Source organism: Lagenorhynchus albirostris, chromosome 19 (genome assembly GCF_949774975.1).
Source record: "Lagenorhynchus albirostris chromosome 19, mLagAlb1.1, whole genome shotgun sequence".
NCBI lineage: Eukaryota > Metazoa > Chordata > Mammalia > Artiodactyla > Delphinidae > Lagenorhynchus > Lagenorhynchus albirostris.
The window spans coordinates 58,475,456-58,488,225 of NC_083113.1; the positions used below are offsets into that span (position 1 = coordinate 58,475,456).

The following is a 12,770-nucleotide window of genomic DNA, read 5'->3' on the forward strand; positions in this document are numbered from 1 at the left end:
CCACACAGTCGGGCTCACCCCGCCGACCACTGCTCTCTCTCTACCAGCTCACCCAACGAAAGGACGAGGGTCCCAGGCAGCCCCACCTCGTATTCTCTATCCCAAAGTACATGTCTTTATGATGCAGACCCAGGTAACAGAAATCTCAATCCCCGGGACAGTTAGGTCCATGTCTGAACAACTCAAATGGAATCGATAATGATTTATTGGCATGCAACTGACATTAACCAGAAGCAGAACTTTCAAATACCCATTACAGCCAAGTTTTGAGACTCAGGCTGTAATATGTTTATTTCTTTCTTGCAAAGAACAGGTGACGAGGAGTGAGGGGCTGGCCTGAACCTCCCAATGCGTGGAATGGTGCCTGGGACGCCCACCTCTGCCCACCATGCTGAGGCTCTGCCTGGCGGGAGGGGGACAGCAGCCCTGCGCCTGAGGGCCCATGGCTCGGAGAGCTTCGGGGGGGCGCACCAAGCTTAGATGCACAGAGACGTGTGTTGCACAGGCACTGTGGCAGTGCCAGAGAACGCATGCGCCCCTCCTGGCCGAGCCCCTGATGTTTAGCACCGGGTGGAGGACCATCCCATGACACAGCCGGGGGCTGGGCCAGAGCTTCCAGGCCGGCGCTGCCAGAGGGCTCTGAGCTGGCCCTGAGATGCTGCAAGTTGTCAAGTTTCCCAGGGATAACAAAGCCTTTTCCTTTATGACCTTTCAAAAATTCACACATTCACTATGTGTACATGTCCCTCCAGAAAACCCAAATTCAGCCTCTTTTATCACAACTGTATTAACATGAAGAAAATGTAATGAATTTTTTCCATCAAGTCCACGCAGAGGCCTAAATTCCCTTTGGGGAGCTCGGCGTGCGCCCGCCTACATGTGAAAAGCCTAGGAGACCACTGTGGGCACACGAGAGGCAGCAGATGGCCCAGAGGTAAAGAAAGAAACCTTCACACGTAACGTGCAAAGGCAGAGAAAAGTCGGCTGTAATAATCTGCCAGGAGACTGACAGGTTCCTCCCTCAGTGAACCCCGAGGTGACTGTCCATGAGAACTCTCTATGGCGATGGAATGTTCTAGACCTGCACTGTCCAACACACGAGTGGCTACTGAACACTTGAAATGCGGCCAGTGTGCCCGAGGGCCTGAATTTTCATTTTATTCTCTGTAGTTAAACTAAACAGCCCTGGAGTGCAGGGGACCGGGGCAGGGCGTGCATCTCTAAGACAGGACCGTGCAAACAGCACGCCAAGTGAGGAGCTAGCAGCAGCGGGCAGGCCCTGTCCCAGACCGGGGCCCACGGCCTCTGTGGGGAGGCTGTTAGAGCCGGGGAGAAACCACACGAAGAAATGAGGAGGCGGTGAGACCCCAGGACAGGCCTTCCCTGCAAGGCCGTCCAGGACGCCGCGAGCAGGCTTTCCAGGGGAGGCGCGGGGAGGGACGCCACGGCCTGCTTTCAGTGCTGCCCGACGTCTCACCTGTCTGCCTGTCTACCTTTGATCTCAGCGGCTGTGCAGTGAGAGACGTTGGGGAGGAGGCCCCCTGCCTGGCAGCTGAGGCCCCCAGAGGGGTGAGCGGACAGGAGCCTCACAGTCTGCTCGGCCCGAGCTGGGACCTGGCCCAAGTAGGCAGAGCTTCCCCACCAGTGCAGGGCCCCCAGCGCGGGGTCGGCCCCACCCCAGGCCACCTCCCTGCCGGCCGGGCAGAGTCCCCTCCGGGAAGCCCCGTCTTGCCCGCCCCGCGGCATCCTTACCACATCCTGCAGGTCCGGGGATAATCCTCGTTCCTCGAGCTCACGCCCACTGGCAGCACAAACGGCTGCCCCTGCCCCGACTGGGCGGGCGGCTCAGCCGCGGCCTCGGCCCCTCCATCCCCGGGCCCCTTGGCCTGCTCGGCGGGTGGCTCCGCACAGGGCTGGGGGCTCTGCCGGCCGAGGCCCGCGGCGTCCTCGGGCCCACCTTCCTGCTGCTGCTCCTGGCGCACCTGCTCACGCACCTCCAGGACGATGCGCGAGAGCTCGTTAAAGTCGCGGAGGCTCTCAATGTCGGGCAGGTGGATGCGGTGCCTGAGGTCGATCTCTACTGTCTGCTGCCCGGCAGGGATGTTGGGGTCACCCTGCGGAGCCAGCGGGCGGCGGTCAGCAGGCTCAGAGACCACGGCCTCCAGCCCCGGTCACACCTCCGGCCGAGGGCGCTCGCTCAGCCTTCCTACTGATTTGGCGGCAACCCCTTACAAGTCAGAAGAACCTAGAAGCCCTTACAAAGCAGCACCCAGCGCAGGCAGCCTTCTGTGAAGGACCTCTGAGGACACGGAACAACAGCACCCACGAGTGACCCTGGGAGGGCCCGCAGGCACATCTGCGCCCAAAGACCTCAGGTGGGAGCCAGCCTGCGTGACAGCTGAAGAGGTGCGCGGCCTAGAGAGGTCCACGGACCCTCCCCGGTCAGACGGGGGACAGGCCGGAAACACCAGCCCAGACTGTCTGCCTGGAACACGAAAGCTCCCCAGCATGAACCTGGGAGAACGCCCAGGCCCCACGGCCTGGTCCCAGCCCCTCGTCCACAATGAGCCCGGCCAACGGAGCTGCGAGCAGTGCCCTGTGAGGACCAGGAAGAGGCCTGCTCTGCGCCTCCGCAGAGACTCCCCCCCACACACCTGTACAGCGACAGGCGAGCACGTGGATAGCAGCCCCTAGAGCGGGTGACAGAGGGCCTGTCATCCGGGACCCCCACTCAGCTCAGAAATCCTCCCACTGCGTTCCCGAGCTGCTGAGGCCAGGACGGGCCATGGGGGCCGGAGTGCTAATGCAGAGGGTGTCCACCATGGCCACACCTCAGGGTCACCCAGGGAGCTCCTGGAGCCCCTCACCCGGCCCACCCCCATTAAATCAGAATCTCTGGGATGGGGCCCCAGCATCAGTGTCTCCTCCACCTCCCCAGGGATCCAGGGTGTGGCCAGGGCTGAGAGCCATGTGGTAGGGCTGCCTTGGAAACATTCAGAATCGCCGGGGGATCCTATGGAAGGCAGGCCCTGGATCAGCAGGTCTGGGTGGGGCCTGCGTTCCCAGCAAGCTCCCCGGGGAAGCAGTGCCACGGTCCGGGGCCCACACTGAGCAGCCAGGGTGCGTGCGGCCCGAGTCACACTACGCCACGCCGATGTGATGGAGTCCACACGGTGCTGGGCCTGCCAGGGCAGCCCCTGGACTCACCGTGATCTTCGTGCCCCTGGCGTGCTTCCCGTGGAAGCTGAGCATGACGATCTCCAGGCCGTGGCTGCCGTAGGTGCCCTTGAAGAGGCCAGGCCTGATCAGGTCGTCCGGGTGGCTGGGCGGGAGGTAGATGCGGCGGTAGGTCAGGCAGTTGCTGCAGGGGGAGCGGGCAGCATGAGAGCTCGGCCACAGAGCCACACGGGAGCAGGGGCAGGAGTACAGAGCTCATGCACCTCCGGCCATGCTGCACAGGGCGGGCTGGGCAGGGTGGCCCAGGGCAGCCAGGGTTAGCTCCCCACTAGGGGCACCCCTCGTTCCTGAGCTATGCTCCCCCACATGTGCACAGCACACCTCACACCTTCTCCATCACCCCAGGGCAGGGACCCCTGAGACTGCAAAGGGGCTAAACAGGGGCCATGCGACAGGGTCCGGGGGCAGAGGGCACGGCAGCAGGGAGGCTAAGAGGCCCCCCAGATAGACATGGGAAAGCAACTATGAGGCTCTAACACACAGGCCAGGCCCGTGACAGTACACAGCTGGTGGGTGATGATAGTCCAACAGACAGAAAACAGACACCGAGGTGGGCCAGGGAGTGTGCTCACAGTACCCTGAGAAAAAGACCATGTTCACAGTACACAGAGAGGGACTGTGCACACAGCACCCACCGGGAGACCGTGTTCACAGTACCTGAGACAGGCCGCTCACACCCAGCGAGGGGCTGCACTTACTCGTACTGACTGGTGTAGATGAACTTCATCAGGATGAGCTCCTGCATGTGCTCGTGGAAAATATCCTCCAGCGTCCGCCCCCATTCTTCCCTCAGCCACGTGCGGAATTCCTTCGAGAGAACACAGGTCACGAAAACCGCCACAACACTAGGGCTCGGAGAGGCTGTGACGCTGAGTGCATGGGATGAAGACAGAGGCCGGGCAGGAGGGAGGGGGGCTGCTGTGTGTTTGGTCTCCCAGCTCCTGGCCTCCCTTCCTGTTGAGGCGTGGCGCCAGGGGCTCTGGTCCCCACTTCCCCCGCCCGACTTCAACAGGAAGGAAGCGCAGGGACCGTGGGGGTCCTTCGGGGAGGATGGGGCCGCAGCCCATGTCGAGAGCGCCTAGGAGGCAGCTGGGCAAGCCTCGCTTCTGTGCCACCCACGCAGGTGGCGTCTGCACTGAGCCTGGTTCTCAGGTTTCCGGGGGAGTGGGCACAGCAGACCCCGTGCCGGCCAGGTCAGCAGAATTGCCTTCTGCAGCCACCAATGAGGAACAGGACAGGGACAGGCGGGGCAGAGAGTGTGGGTGGATTCTCCTTTTAAAAATGTGCCTTCAGGGCTTCCCTGGTGGTGCAGTGGTTGAGAGTCCGCCTGCCGATGCAGGGGACACGGGTTCGTGCCCCAGTCCGGGAGGATCCCACATGCGGCTGGGCCCGTGAGCCGTGGCCGCTGAGCCTGCGCGTCCAGAGCCTGTGCTCTGCAACGGGAGAGGCCACGACAGTGAGAGGCCCACGTACCGCAAAAAAAAAAAAAAAAAGTGCCTTCACTGGGATTGACATATACACACTACTATATATAAAATAGATAAGTAATAAGGACCTACTTGTACAGCACAGGGAACTCTACTCAATACTCTAATAATCTATATGGGAAAAGAATTTTAAAAAGTGTGGATATATGCATATGTATAACTGATTCACTTTGTACAGCAGGAAATAACACCACATTGTAAATCAACTATACTTCAATAAAAAATTTTTTAATAAAGTAAAATAAAATGTGCCTTCACAGTTATGTTCAGTAAGTATATTTGTAAAAAGAAAACTTTTATGAATACCTCATCCGCAAAGCCCAATAATTCATTATGGAATCGAACAATGAAGGCTATTTAGTGCTTAACAGTTTCATTCTGTACACCTAACATAACTAATCCACAGCTCTGGGATCCTAACTCAACAGTGTTTCTAATGAATATCTAGAATTAGCTCTACAAACAGAAGCAAAAGCAATTTACAAAAAGAAAAAAAAAAGCTACAATCTGTCAATTGCTTTAATATGTTACTGCCCAAACCCTGGCAAAGAAGAGAAATTACTAGTGACTGAAATAAACAACTATTAGAACTACAAGGTCAATGTATAAAATTAACTGAATTTTTGTATACTAGCAGCACAAAACTGGAAAGTAAAAAAAAAACTTAAAAATCCTACTTACAACAGCCTCAAAAGACATAGGACTTAGGAATAAACATTACAAAACGTGTGATACCTCTACTCCGAAAACCACTAGATGCTGCTGAAAGGCGGGGGAAGAGGCCTACAGAGCAGAGGCACCTGCGAACCGGGAGACTTGGTATTGGGTCAGCAACTGTCTCCAGACTGATCTACAGACTCAACATCAGGCCAATCGTAATCCCACCATGCTTTCTGTAGAAACTGACAAGCTGATTCTGGAATTTGTTTGGAACATCCAGAGCAATCTTGCAAAAGAACAAGGTTGGAGGATGTACACTAGCGTGCACTGTGACCCACTACAAGACAACAGTAACCGAGATGGTACCTGAGCAAGAGGGCAGAAGTAAAGACAGAGCCTGGAGGGAGCTCCCTGGTGGCCTAGTGGTTACGATTCCGGGCTTTTGCTGCCATGGCCTGGTTGGGGAACTGAGATGCCGCAAGCTGTGCAGCCAAAAAAAAAAAAAGAGAGAGAGAGCCTGGAAACACTCACGTGTGTCTCAGGAGTGGACTTTCGATCACAGCATCCAAGCCACCTCCCAGGGAAAGAAAGTCTTTTACACAAATGGTGCTCGAACAACTGCACAACCACAGGGAGCAAAGGAGCCCCGATCCCCACCTCACACCACACACAGGAACCATTCAAGATGGGTCACAGACCGAAAAGTAAAGTGAAGCTACCAAACTTCTAAAAAGAAGAGAGAGAGAGAGAGAGAGAGAGAGACACTCTCTTTGCAACCGGAGGGTAAGCAAAGTTTTTTAAGACAGAAAACAATAACCACTAAGGAAAAAACTTGACAAATTAGACTTCACCCAAATCAAAATCTTCCACTTAAGTGGCTTAACTCATGAAGGGTAGGCCCTTAAAAAAAAATCAAATAGAGAAATAACAGATAAAAATGGAAGTAAAAGAATGTAGTGATTTCAGTGTTGCCATGGTGCATAATCAGACTTGAGCTAAATACCATGAAGCTGGCCTGTGAACAATCATAATCTTATTTACTTTGCATGAGAAGGTCAGTCATTAAGAATACCAAGCAGACCCAATTACTCAGAACAAATATGCTTACTATGAAATTATCTTACCAGATATGTATCCACAAGGAAAAACACTGGGGCCTAGAACATATCAGACAAGACTAAGTCCACTATGGACCCAGGGCTCGTCCACCACGGCCAACACCGCCCCATCACTGCTTCACTCTGCACAGCGGCCTAGGAGCTGGGTGCTAACATCTTCCCTGTTCTACAGAGGTTTGGGGCTTGGAAAAGTCAACAGACCTTTCCAGAGCCACCCAGCTAGCAGGTGGCAGAATTAAACCTAACCAAAGGCCACGTGCTAACCGGTCTCATCTCTGCCAGGGCCAATGCCAAGGCTGGCAGGAACGTGGTGAGGCAGGGGGCTCACGTGCCCTGGTGGGCTGTAAACGGGGACCAGCAAACTGACAGCACGTAAAGAGAATCTGGAATATCTTCAGGGCCTTTTACCCAATTCCATTTCTGTACAATCCAAAACCACAACGTTTTTGCAGAGTTCAGGCAGTGGGTCACAGTAATAATGCCCGGCATCTCTCCTGGGCGGCTCCGACCAGCTCTGGCACTAAGTCATTCAGTGTCTTACTCAACCCTCCAGAATCACTCGGCACCGCAGGTAATCTCATGGCCCCATTTTACAGACAAGGGCTGAGGCTCCCAGAGGCTAAGTCACTGAGTCACATGGGCAGGAGGGTAACAGGGGAATATCTGACCACAAACCCCAAGTCCAACTGCAGGATGGTCACACACCTACAGTCATTACAGCGCAGCAGATGACAGATGGAACGCTGCATTAAAAATAAAGTTTGTAGGGACTTTCCTGGTGGTCCAGTGGTTAAGATTCCACACTTCCAACGCAGGGGGCATGGGTTCAATCCCTGGTCAGGGAACTAAGATCCTGCAGGCTGCGCAGCATGGCCAAAAAAAAAAAAAAAAAAAAGTTCGTGAAGAATTCTAATGAGACTGGGAAATGTTTCTGGAATAACGGTTAAGCTAAAAAAAAATAGAAAAACTATCCAAATTAGATAGTTAGACTGCAATGACATCACGAAGGCTGAAGGAAACTTGAAGGGATGATGGAGGACAGGCACGGAGGCCGCTCCTTGTCAGCACTCTTTTCCCTCCCGAGTCTGAGGATTTCGGATCTGATGATGACGAGGTATCATTTTAGGAATGTGGCGAGAAAGTACATAAGACAAAGGAAAGCAAAATAAAAGCCACTTGTGTGCAACTGAGGGGAGTCCAGCGCCAGAGCCTTCTGCAGGGCCGAGCAACTGCAGGTAGGGCCAGGCCACACGCCCTTCCCTACCTCTGCTCCCCCTCACAGCGCCCCCCCACCCCGATTTCCAGAAGCCTCAGGCTGCAGGGCCTGGACGGGCGTGGGCAGGGAGGGAAGAGCCAGGAAGAAGAGCAGGCAGCGTCTGCATCGGGAGCCAGAGAGCAGACGCACTGCTGGGGTCTGGGCGGGCGAAGGCCTGAGCTGCTCTCAAAGGCCCAGGAGATGAAGCTGCAGTTTGAGCAGCACAGGGAGGGCCCCCAGGAGGGGCACGTAAGGAGCAAGCAGGACACCCCAGTCCTGAGGGGCCAGATCCCGCCGCAGGACGTGGCCTTGGAAGGTGCACAAAGCTGGCAGAAGGCCCAGAACCTGGGATGGGGAATGGGGCGGTTGGCAGCCTCAGGATGCAGCTTATGCAGAGCTGGCCTTGGGTGTTGACGAAGGGATCACAGCCAGCACGGCCTGCAGGGGCTGGGGCGGGCATCTCCACATCTCTCCACGGTGCCAAGGACAGCCTTCTGCCTGGAGACAGTGATAAGCAAGGCCCGTTCACCTTCCTACCCTCCTAGGCCACCAGGAGTCCTCCATTCCCTTGGGAAGCACCCTTGTGGCCCAGAATTTTAAGTGACTATCAACCATCAGAGCACAGAGCAGCCCGGAATCCGGGGCCGAGACTTTCACCTCTTCTTCAGAGCTGTCAGGACACACGGCAGTGCCCACCTCACGGCTCCTCCTCTCTCCCTGGAGCCTGAAGCCACGCTCTGGGTCTGAAAGACTCAGCTACAGAGTGAAGATGTTTCAGGCTGACACAGGAATCCATGGGAGAACCCGTCCCCCAGTCCCCCAGCTCCCCCCTTGGAGGGCAAGAGGGAGGGAGACAGGAGACGGCACAAGGAGCCAGCAAAGTGGCCCCGGGCAACTGAGATGGACAGAGTGACTGTGCCTCACACAGCAAGCCCCCCTGCCCCCATGACTCTAGGATGCATCCCTCGGCACCTCAGGCAGCCCAGCCCCTGCTCTGCCTGCAGACGTGCGGCATCTCCCCACCCCAGACCGGCAGGAGTTCCAAGCCCACTGTTAAATGATTCCCAGGCCTAGAGAGAAAAGAACGGCTCCCCAGTTCTAGAAACCAGCAAAAGACTGCTCCTAAAGCCAAAGACAGCACACAAAATGTTAGACCAAGCCCGTTCATCAATGCAGAAGTCCTAAATAAAACAGGATCAAAGAGCATCCAGGAGCAGAGAGAACTGTGCCCCACGATCAAACAAGCTCTCTTTTCACGACTTCAAAGTGGTTAGAAATCTATTAACATAGGTCATCACATTGCTAGATTAAGGGGGAAAAAAATCACCTGATGGTTTCCACAGATGCTAAAAAAAACTGGTAAATTCAACATCATTTCTCAATTAAAACAAAGCCCTCTTAATAAAACACGAATAAACAGCTCCATCCCTAGCATAATAATGTATATCTTGACCCCAAGGCCACCTTGCTGCCTCGTGACAGGACCATGTGAACCACACCCACCACTAGACAAGGGTGTTGTCCTCACCACAAGGGGTCAAGGAAGAAGGAAATGTCATTATTTGCAGATAATCAGTATTATCCTGGAAAACTCAAGGTAATCAACTCAAAGATGCTCATAAATGAAAGAGAAGAGGCAGTAAGATGGGTGGCGTGCAACAGCTTTTATATATAAAGTCACCAGCTGAAAGATACGAGAGCCAAGAGTCCATTTACAACAGCAACGAAAGACCAGACGCTTTACAACAAACGTGCACAATCTACCTGAAGAAAATCAAATTCAAATGGCAGCACAGGACGAAGATGGCATTTTGAATCGTAGAGAAAACCTGCATCACTCAGCACCAGTGCTGGGGTGACTGAGGGGTACCTGCACTACAGCCAAGGCGGGCTGAAGCTCACTCTACAGAATAAACCCACAGAACCAGCGATAAATGTGGGAAACAAACGCGTGAAAATGAAAACACGAGCGCGTCTGTAAGTATAATTTCAAAGTGGGGAAAGGATTTTAAGATGACATCAAACCAAGAAGCTATTCACGGGCTTCCCTGGTGGCGCAGTGGTTGAGAGTCCGCCTGCCGGTGCAGGGGACACGGGTTCGTGCTCCGGTCCGGGAAGATCCCACATGCCGCGGAGCGGCTGGGCCCGTGAGCCATGGCTGCTGAGCCTGCGCGTCAGGAGCCTGTGCTCCGCAACGGGAGAGGCCACAACAGTGAGAGGCCCGCATACCGCAAAAAAAAAAAAAAAAACTAAGAAGCTATTCAGGAAGGCGAACTCCCTGGCGGTCCAGTGGTTAGGAGTCTGCGCTTTCACTGCCCAGAGCCCAGGTTTGATCCCTGGTCGGGGAGCTAAGATCCCGTAAGCCACACAGTGTGGCCAAAAAAAAAGGAAAAGACAGACACAACTGCAAATATAAAAATTAAAAACTAAATTCTACAAGTGAAAACATACCTCATTTCAAACCAAAAGACAAAAGAATGAAGGAGGAAAAAATATTTGCATCTCGTATCTTGAAGGGTTCACTTCCTCACAGGATGAAAACTCCTACAAATCAATTAGAAACATAACAACACCAAACAGAACCAGGCAAAGGATATGAACACAGATTTCACAGAAAAGGAACCACAGGACACTGATCCTAGCCTCAGACATAAGAGAAATGCAAATTAACCACCAAAGTCAGGATTCCAACAAAGCATTTTATTCTCACCTTAACTTCTAGGTGTTTTTCTAGTTCCCACAAGGAGCATGTTATTACCTTCATAATGAGAAAAAATACCATTCCGTCTCCAAATTGGTGAGGCCACACACGGCAGTTGGCTCGCAGGAACTTTCTCTGATCCCAGAGCATGTATTTCCAGAAATCCATTACATGGCCCTTTTAAGGTCTCAACAGCTGAGGAGGTTCTATTCTTGGAAAATATGCTGTTGACGTGTTTCACTTAAAAGTGGACTTGGAACAGCCACTGATGTGTATGTGGTTGTACGTGAGACTGTGAATGACAGTGTTATTAGGGAAGGAAGCACGTCATTACCGTCACCTTCACGTACCATGCGTTCGGGAAAACAAGGGCCTCGTTTACCCTCAACAGATTCCAAGCAGCACGTGCGTGCTCTCCATCTGCGCTGTCTCCCCGCAGACCCCTGGCTACCAGGGACCCAGCAGGCTCAGAAACGCTAAGAGATGCACCCGACAAATAAATGCAACAAGCATCCTGTATTTAAAGGTCTGAGGTTCTCCTAAGAATGTTTCGAGATGGTGGTGTAACTAAAACTCAAAGGCAATGTGAGATTACTCGTGCAGAAAGGAAACCCGAAGACACTCACGCAGGCTCACCCACCACATGGCTGTGACCTGGGAACCTCCACCACGGGGTTCACGTCAATAAAGGCCTCTGGTCTCCCTGCAATTCACATCCAGGAAGAGACCCCACCGCCCACGGGCCTGTTGTCAAAGGGGCGACGGAGAACCAGGTAGAGAACTATTTCCACTCGGCCCGATCATCCTGGGGGTGGTGGGGACTCAGAACCTGGGCCCAGCACACATGCCCGCAGTGCCAGCATGAGCCCGGGAGGCGGCCCTCCCTTCAAACCACCCGCCCTCTCAGCTGCCCCGCAGGACAGGAGGGTCCGGCCTCACCTCCTGCCTCCCCCCAGACATCCTGTGGTGGTCCGTCTGGTTGCACTTGGTGGAGAACTCGTCCTTCTTCACGATCTTGAGTGTCCACAACAAGGAGAAAGGGTAACGAGTCAGCCCCTAACCCCCACCAGAGCAGGCGTGCACCAGTCCCTCCCGCATCCACGCATCCCACTCATCTACAGGACCCCAAGAGGCCACCAGGTCGCGGCTGCTCTAAGAAGGAAGGCTGGAACCCCCCTGAGCACACGCTCCCCTCCCAGGGGGCCGGGCGTCGCTGTCCCCCGGGGGGGTCTGAGAGCAGCACAGAGGGGCTGGCGCTCTCCTACTGAGATAGAGAACAGGCTTGCTCTGGGGCTGGCCACCTGCCAGGCCCACATCCGAGAGCAGAACGTCTGGTTCCAAGTTGATGCCCTTGCGAAGAGGAGAAAAAGGAACAGTGAGGAATCTCGCTTGGAAGGACAATTGGCTCTAACCAGAGGCAGAATCAGGGGAGGCTCCGCTCACTGAGGAGCGACAGTGGCATAGCGCACAGAAGGGCTGGGCCAGGGCCCGCTTCCCGGTCCTGCTGGCCAGCATGGGCGTGGTGCACAGCTGGGAAGACCCTGGCAAACAGCTGGCAGAAGGCCCGGGACGAAGCGAGGAGACCCAGCCCCTTACCTGCACACGCTGCCCCGCGTGCTCACCTGGACGTGGCCATTGTGGGGCCCCCTGTGGCCGTACATGCACTCCACCGTGGCCGACTTCCTCTCCATCAGATGGATTCGGAACAAGGGCTTGAACCGCATCGGGTCGTCCACATGAGGGTCGTGGGGAGGCAGGTACATCCAGCCAATGATGAACAAGCCGTCCACCTGTGCAGAGATCCACACACGGCTGAGGGGGAGGCGGAGGCTCAGCATTCGCACCCCCCAGATCACCACGAGGACCATTCCTGCCTTCACACTCCGGTCCCGCGGGGACCCTGGGGCCCCATCTAGCGCAGCAGGACGAGCACGGCCCCGCCCACCAGTGTGTGTTAATCGAAAAGTGGTTTATGAAACGTGGTGACTAAAGTTGATAACGCTGCTATATCACTGAAATCTACTAAGAAATAGAACTCAGTGCTCTCCCCACCCCTCAAAAAAAAAATAAAAATGTGAGGTGATGGGTACGTTAATTAACTAGACGGGAGAATCCTTCCACGGTGTACTTGTACATCAAATCAGATCACCACAATGTACGTTTTATATATCTTACAGTTTTGTCAATTATACCTAAATAAAGCTGAAAAAGTAACTAAATGTTTTAATAGAAAATATAGTGGTTAGACCCAAATCCGAGCAAACCTTTTAGAGAGAACTTCCAGCTACGAAGTGGGGGTGGGAAGGTGCCGG

At 54.3% G+C, this 12,770-nt stretch overlaps 1 protein-coding gene across 9 annotated transcripts in view; it reads right to left on the minus strand.

Moving 5' to 3' along the window:
- The window catches only part of FBXO31 (F-box protein 31), a 45,316-nt gene that overhangs the window by 4,314 nt on the left and 28,232 nt on the right, over nt 1-12,770 (minus strand). For 7 of the 9 annotated variants that reach the window (XR_009537232.1, XM_060131883.1, XM_060131882.1 and 4 more), the window contains 5 exons: nt 12,081-12,248; nt 11,398-11,472; nt 3,936-4,045; nt 3,208-3,361; nt 1,753-2,114 (listed from right to left, as the gene is read on the minus strand). Coding sequence is in view for 8 of the 9 variants with exons in the window: in XM_060131883.1 (XP_059987866.1) it covers nt 1,753-2,114; nt 3,208-3,361; nt 3,936-4,045; nt 11,398-11,472; nt 12,081-12,248 (869 nt within the window). In the remaining variant the exon portion in view is untranslated. The remainder of the gene's footprint in view (nt 1-1,752; nt 2,115-3,207; nt 3,362-3,935; nt 4,046-11,397; nt 11,473-12,080; nt 12,249-12,770) is intronic. The other 2 variants (XM_060131884.1, XM_060131885.1) reach the window with 1 other exon arrangement.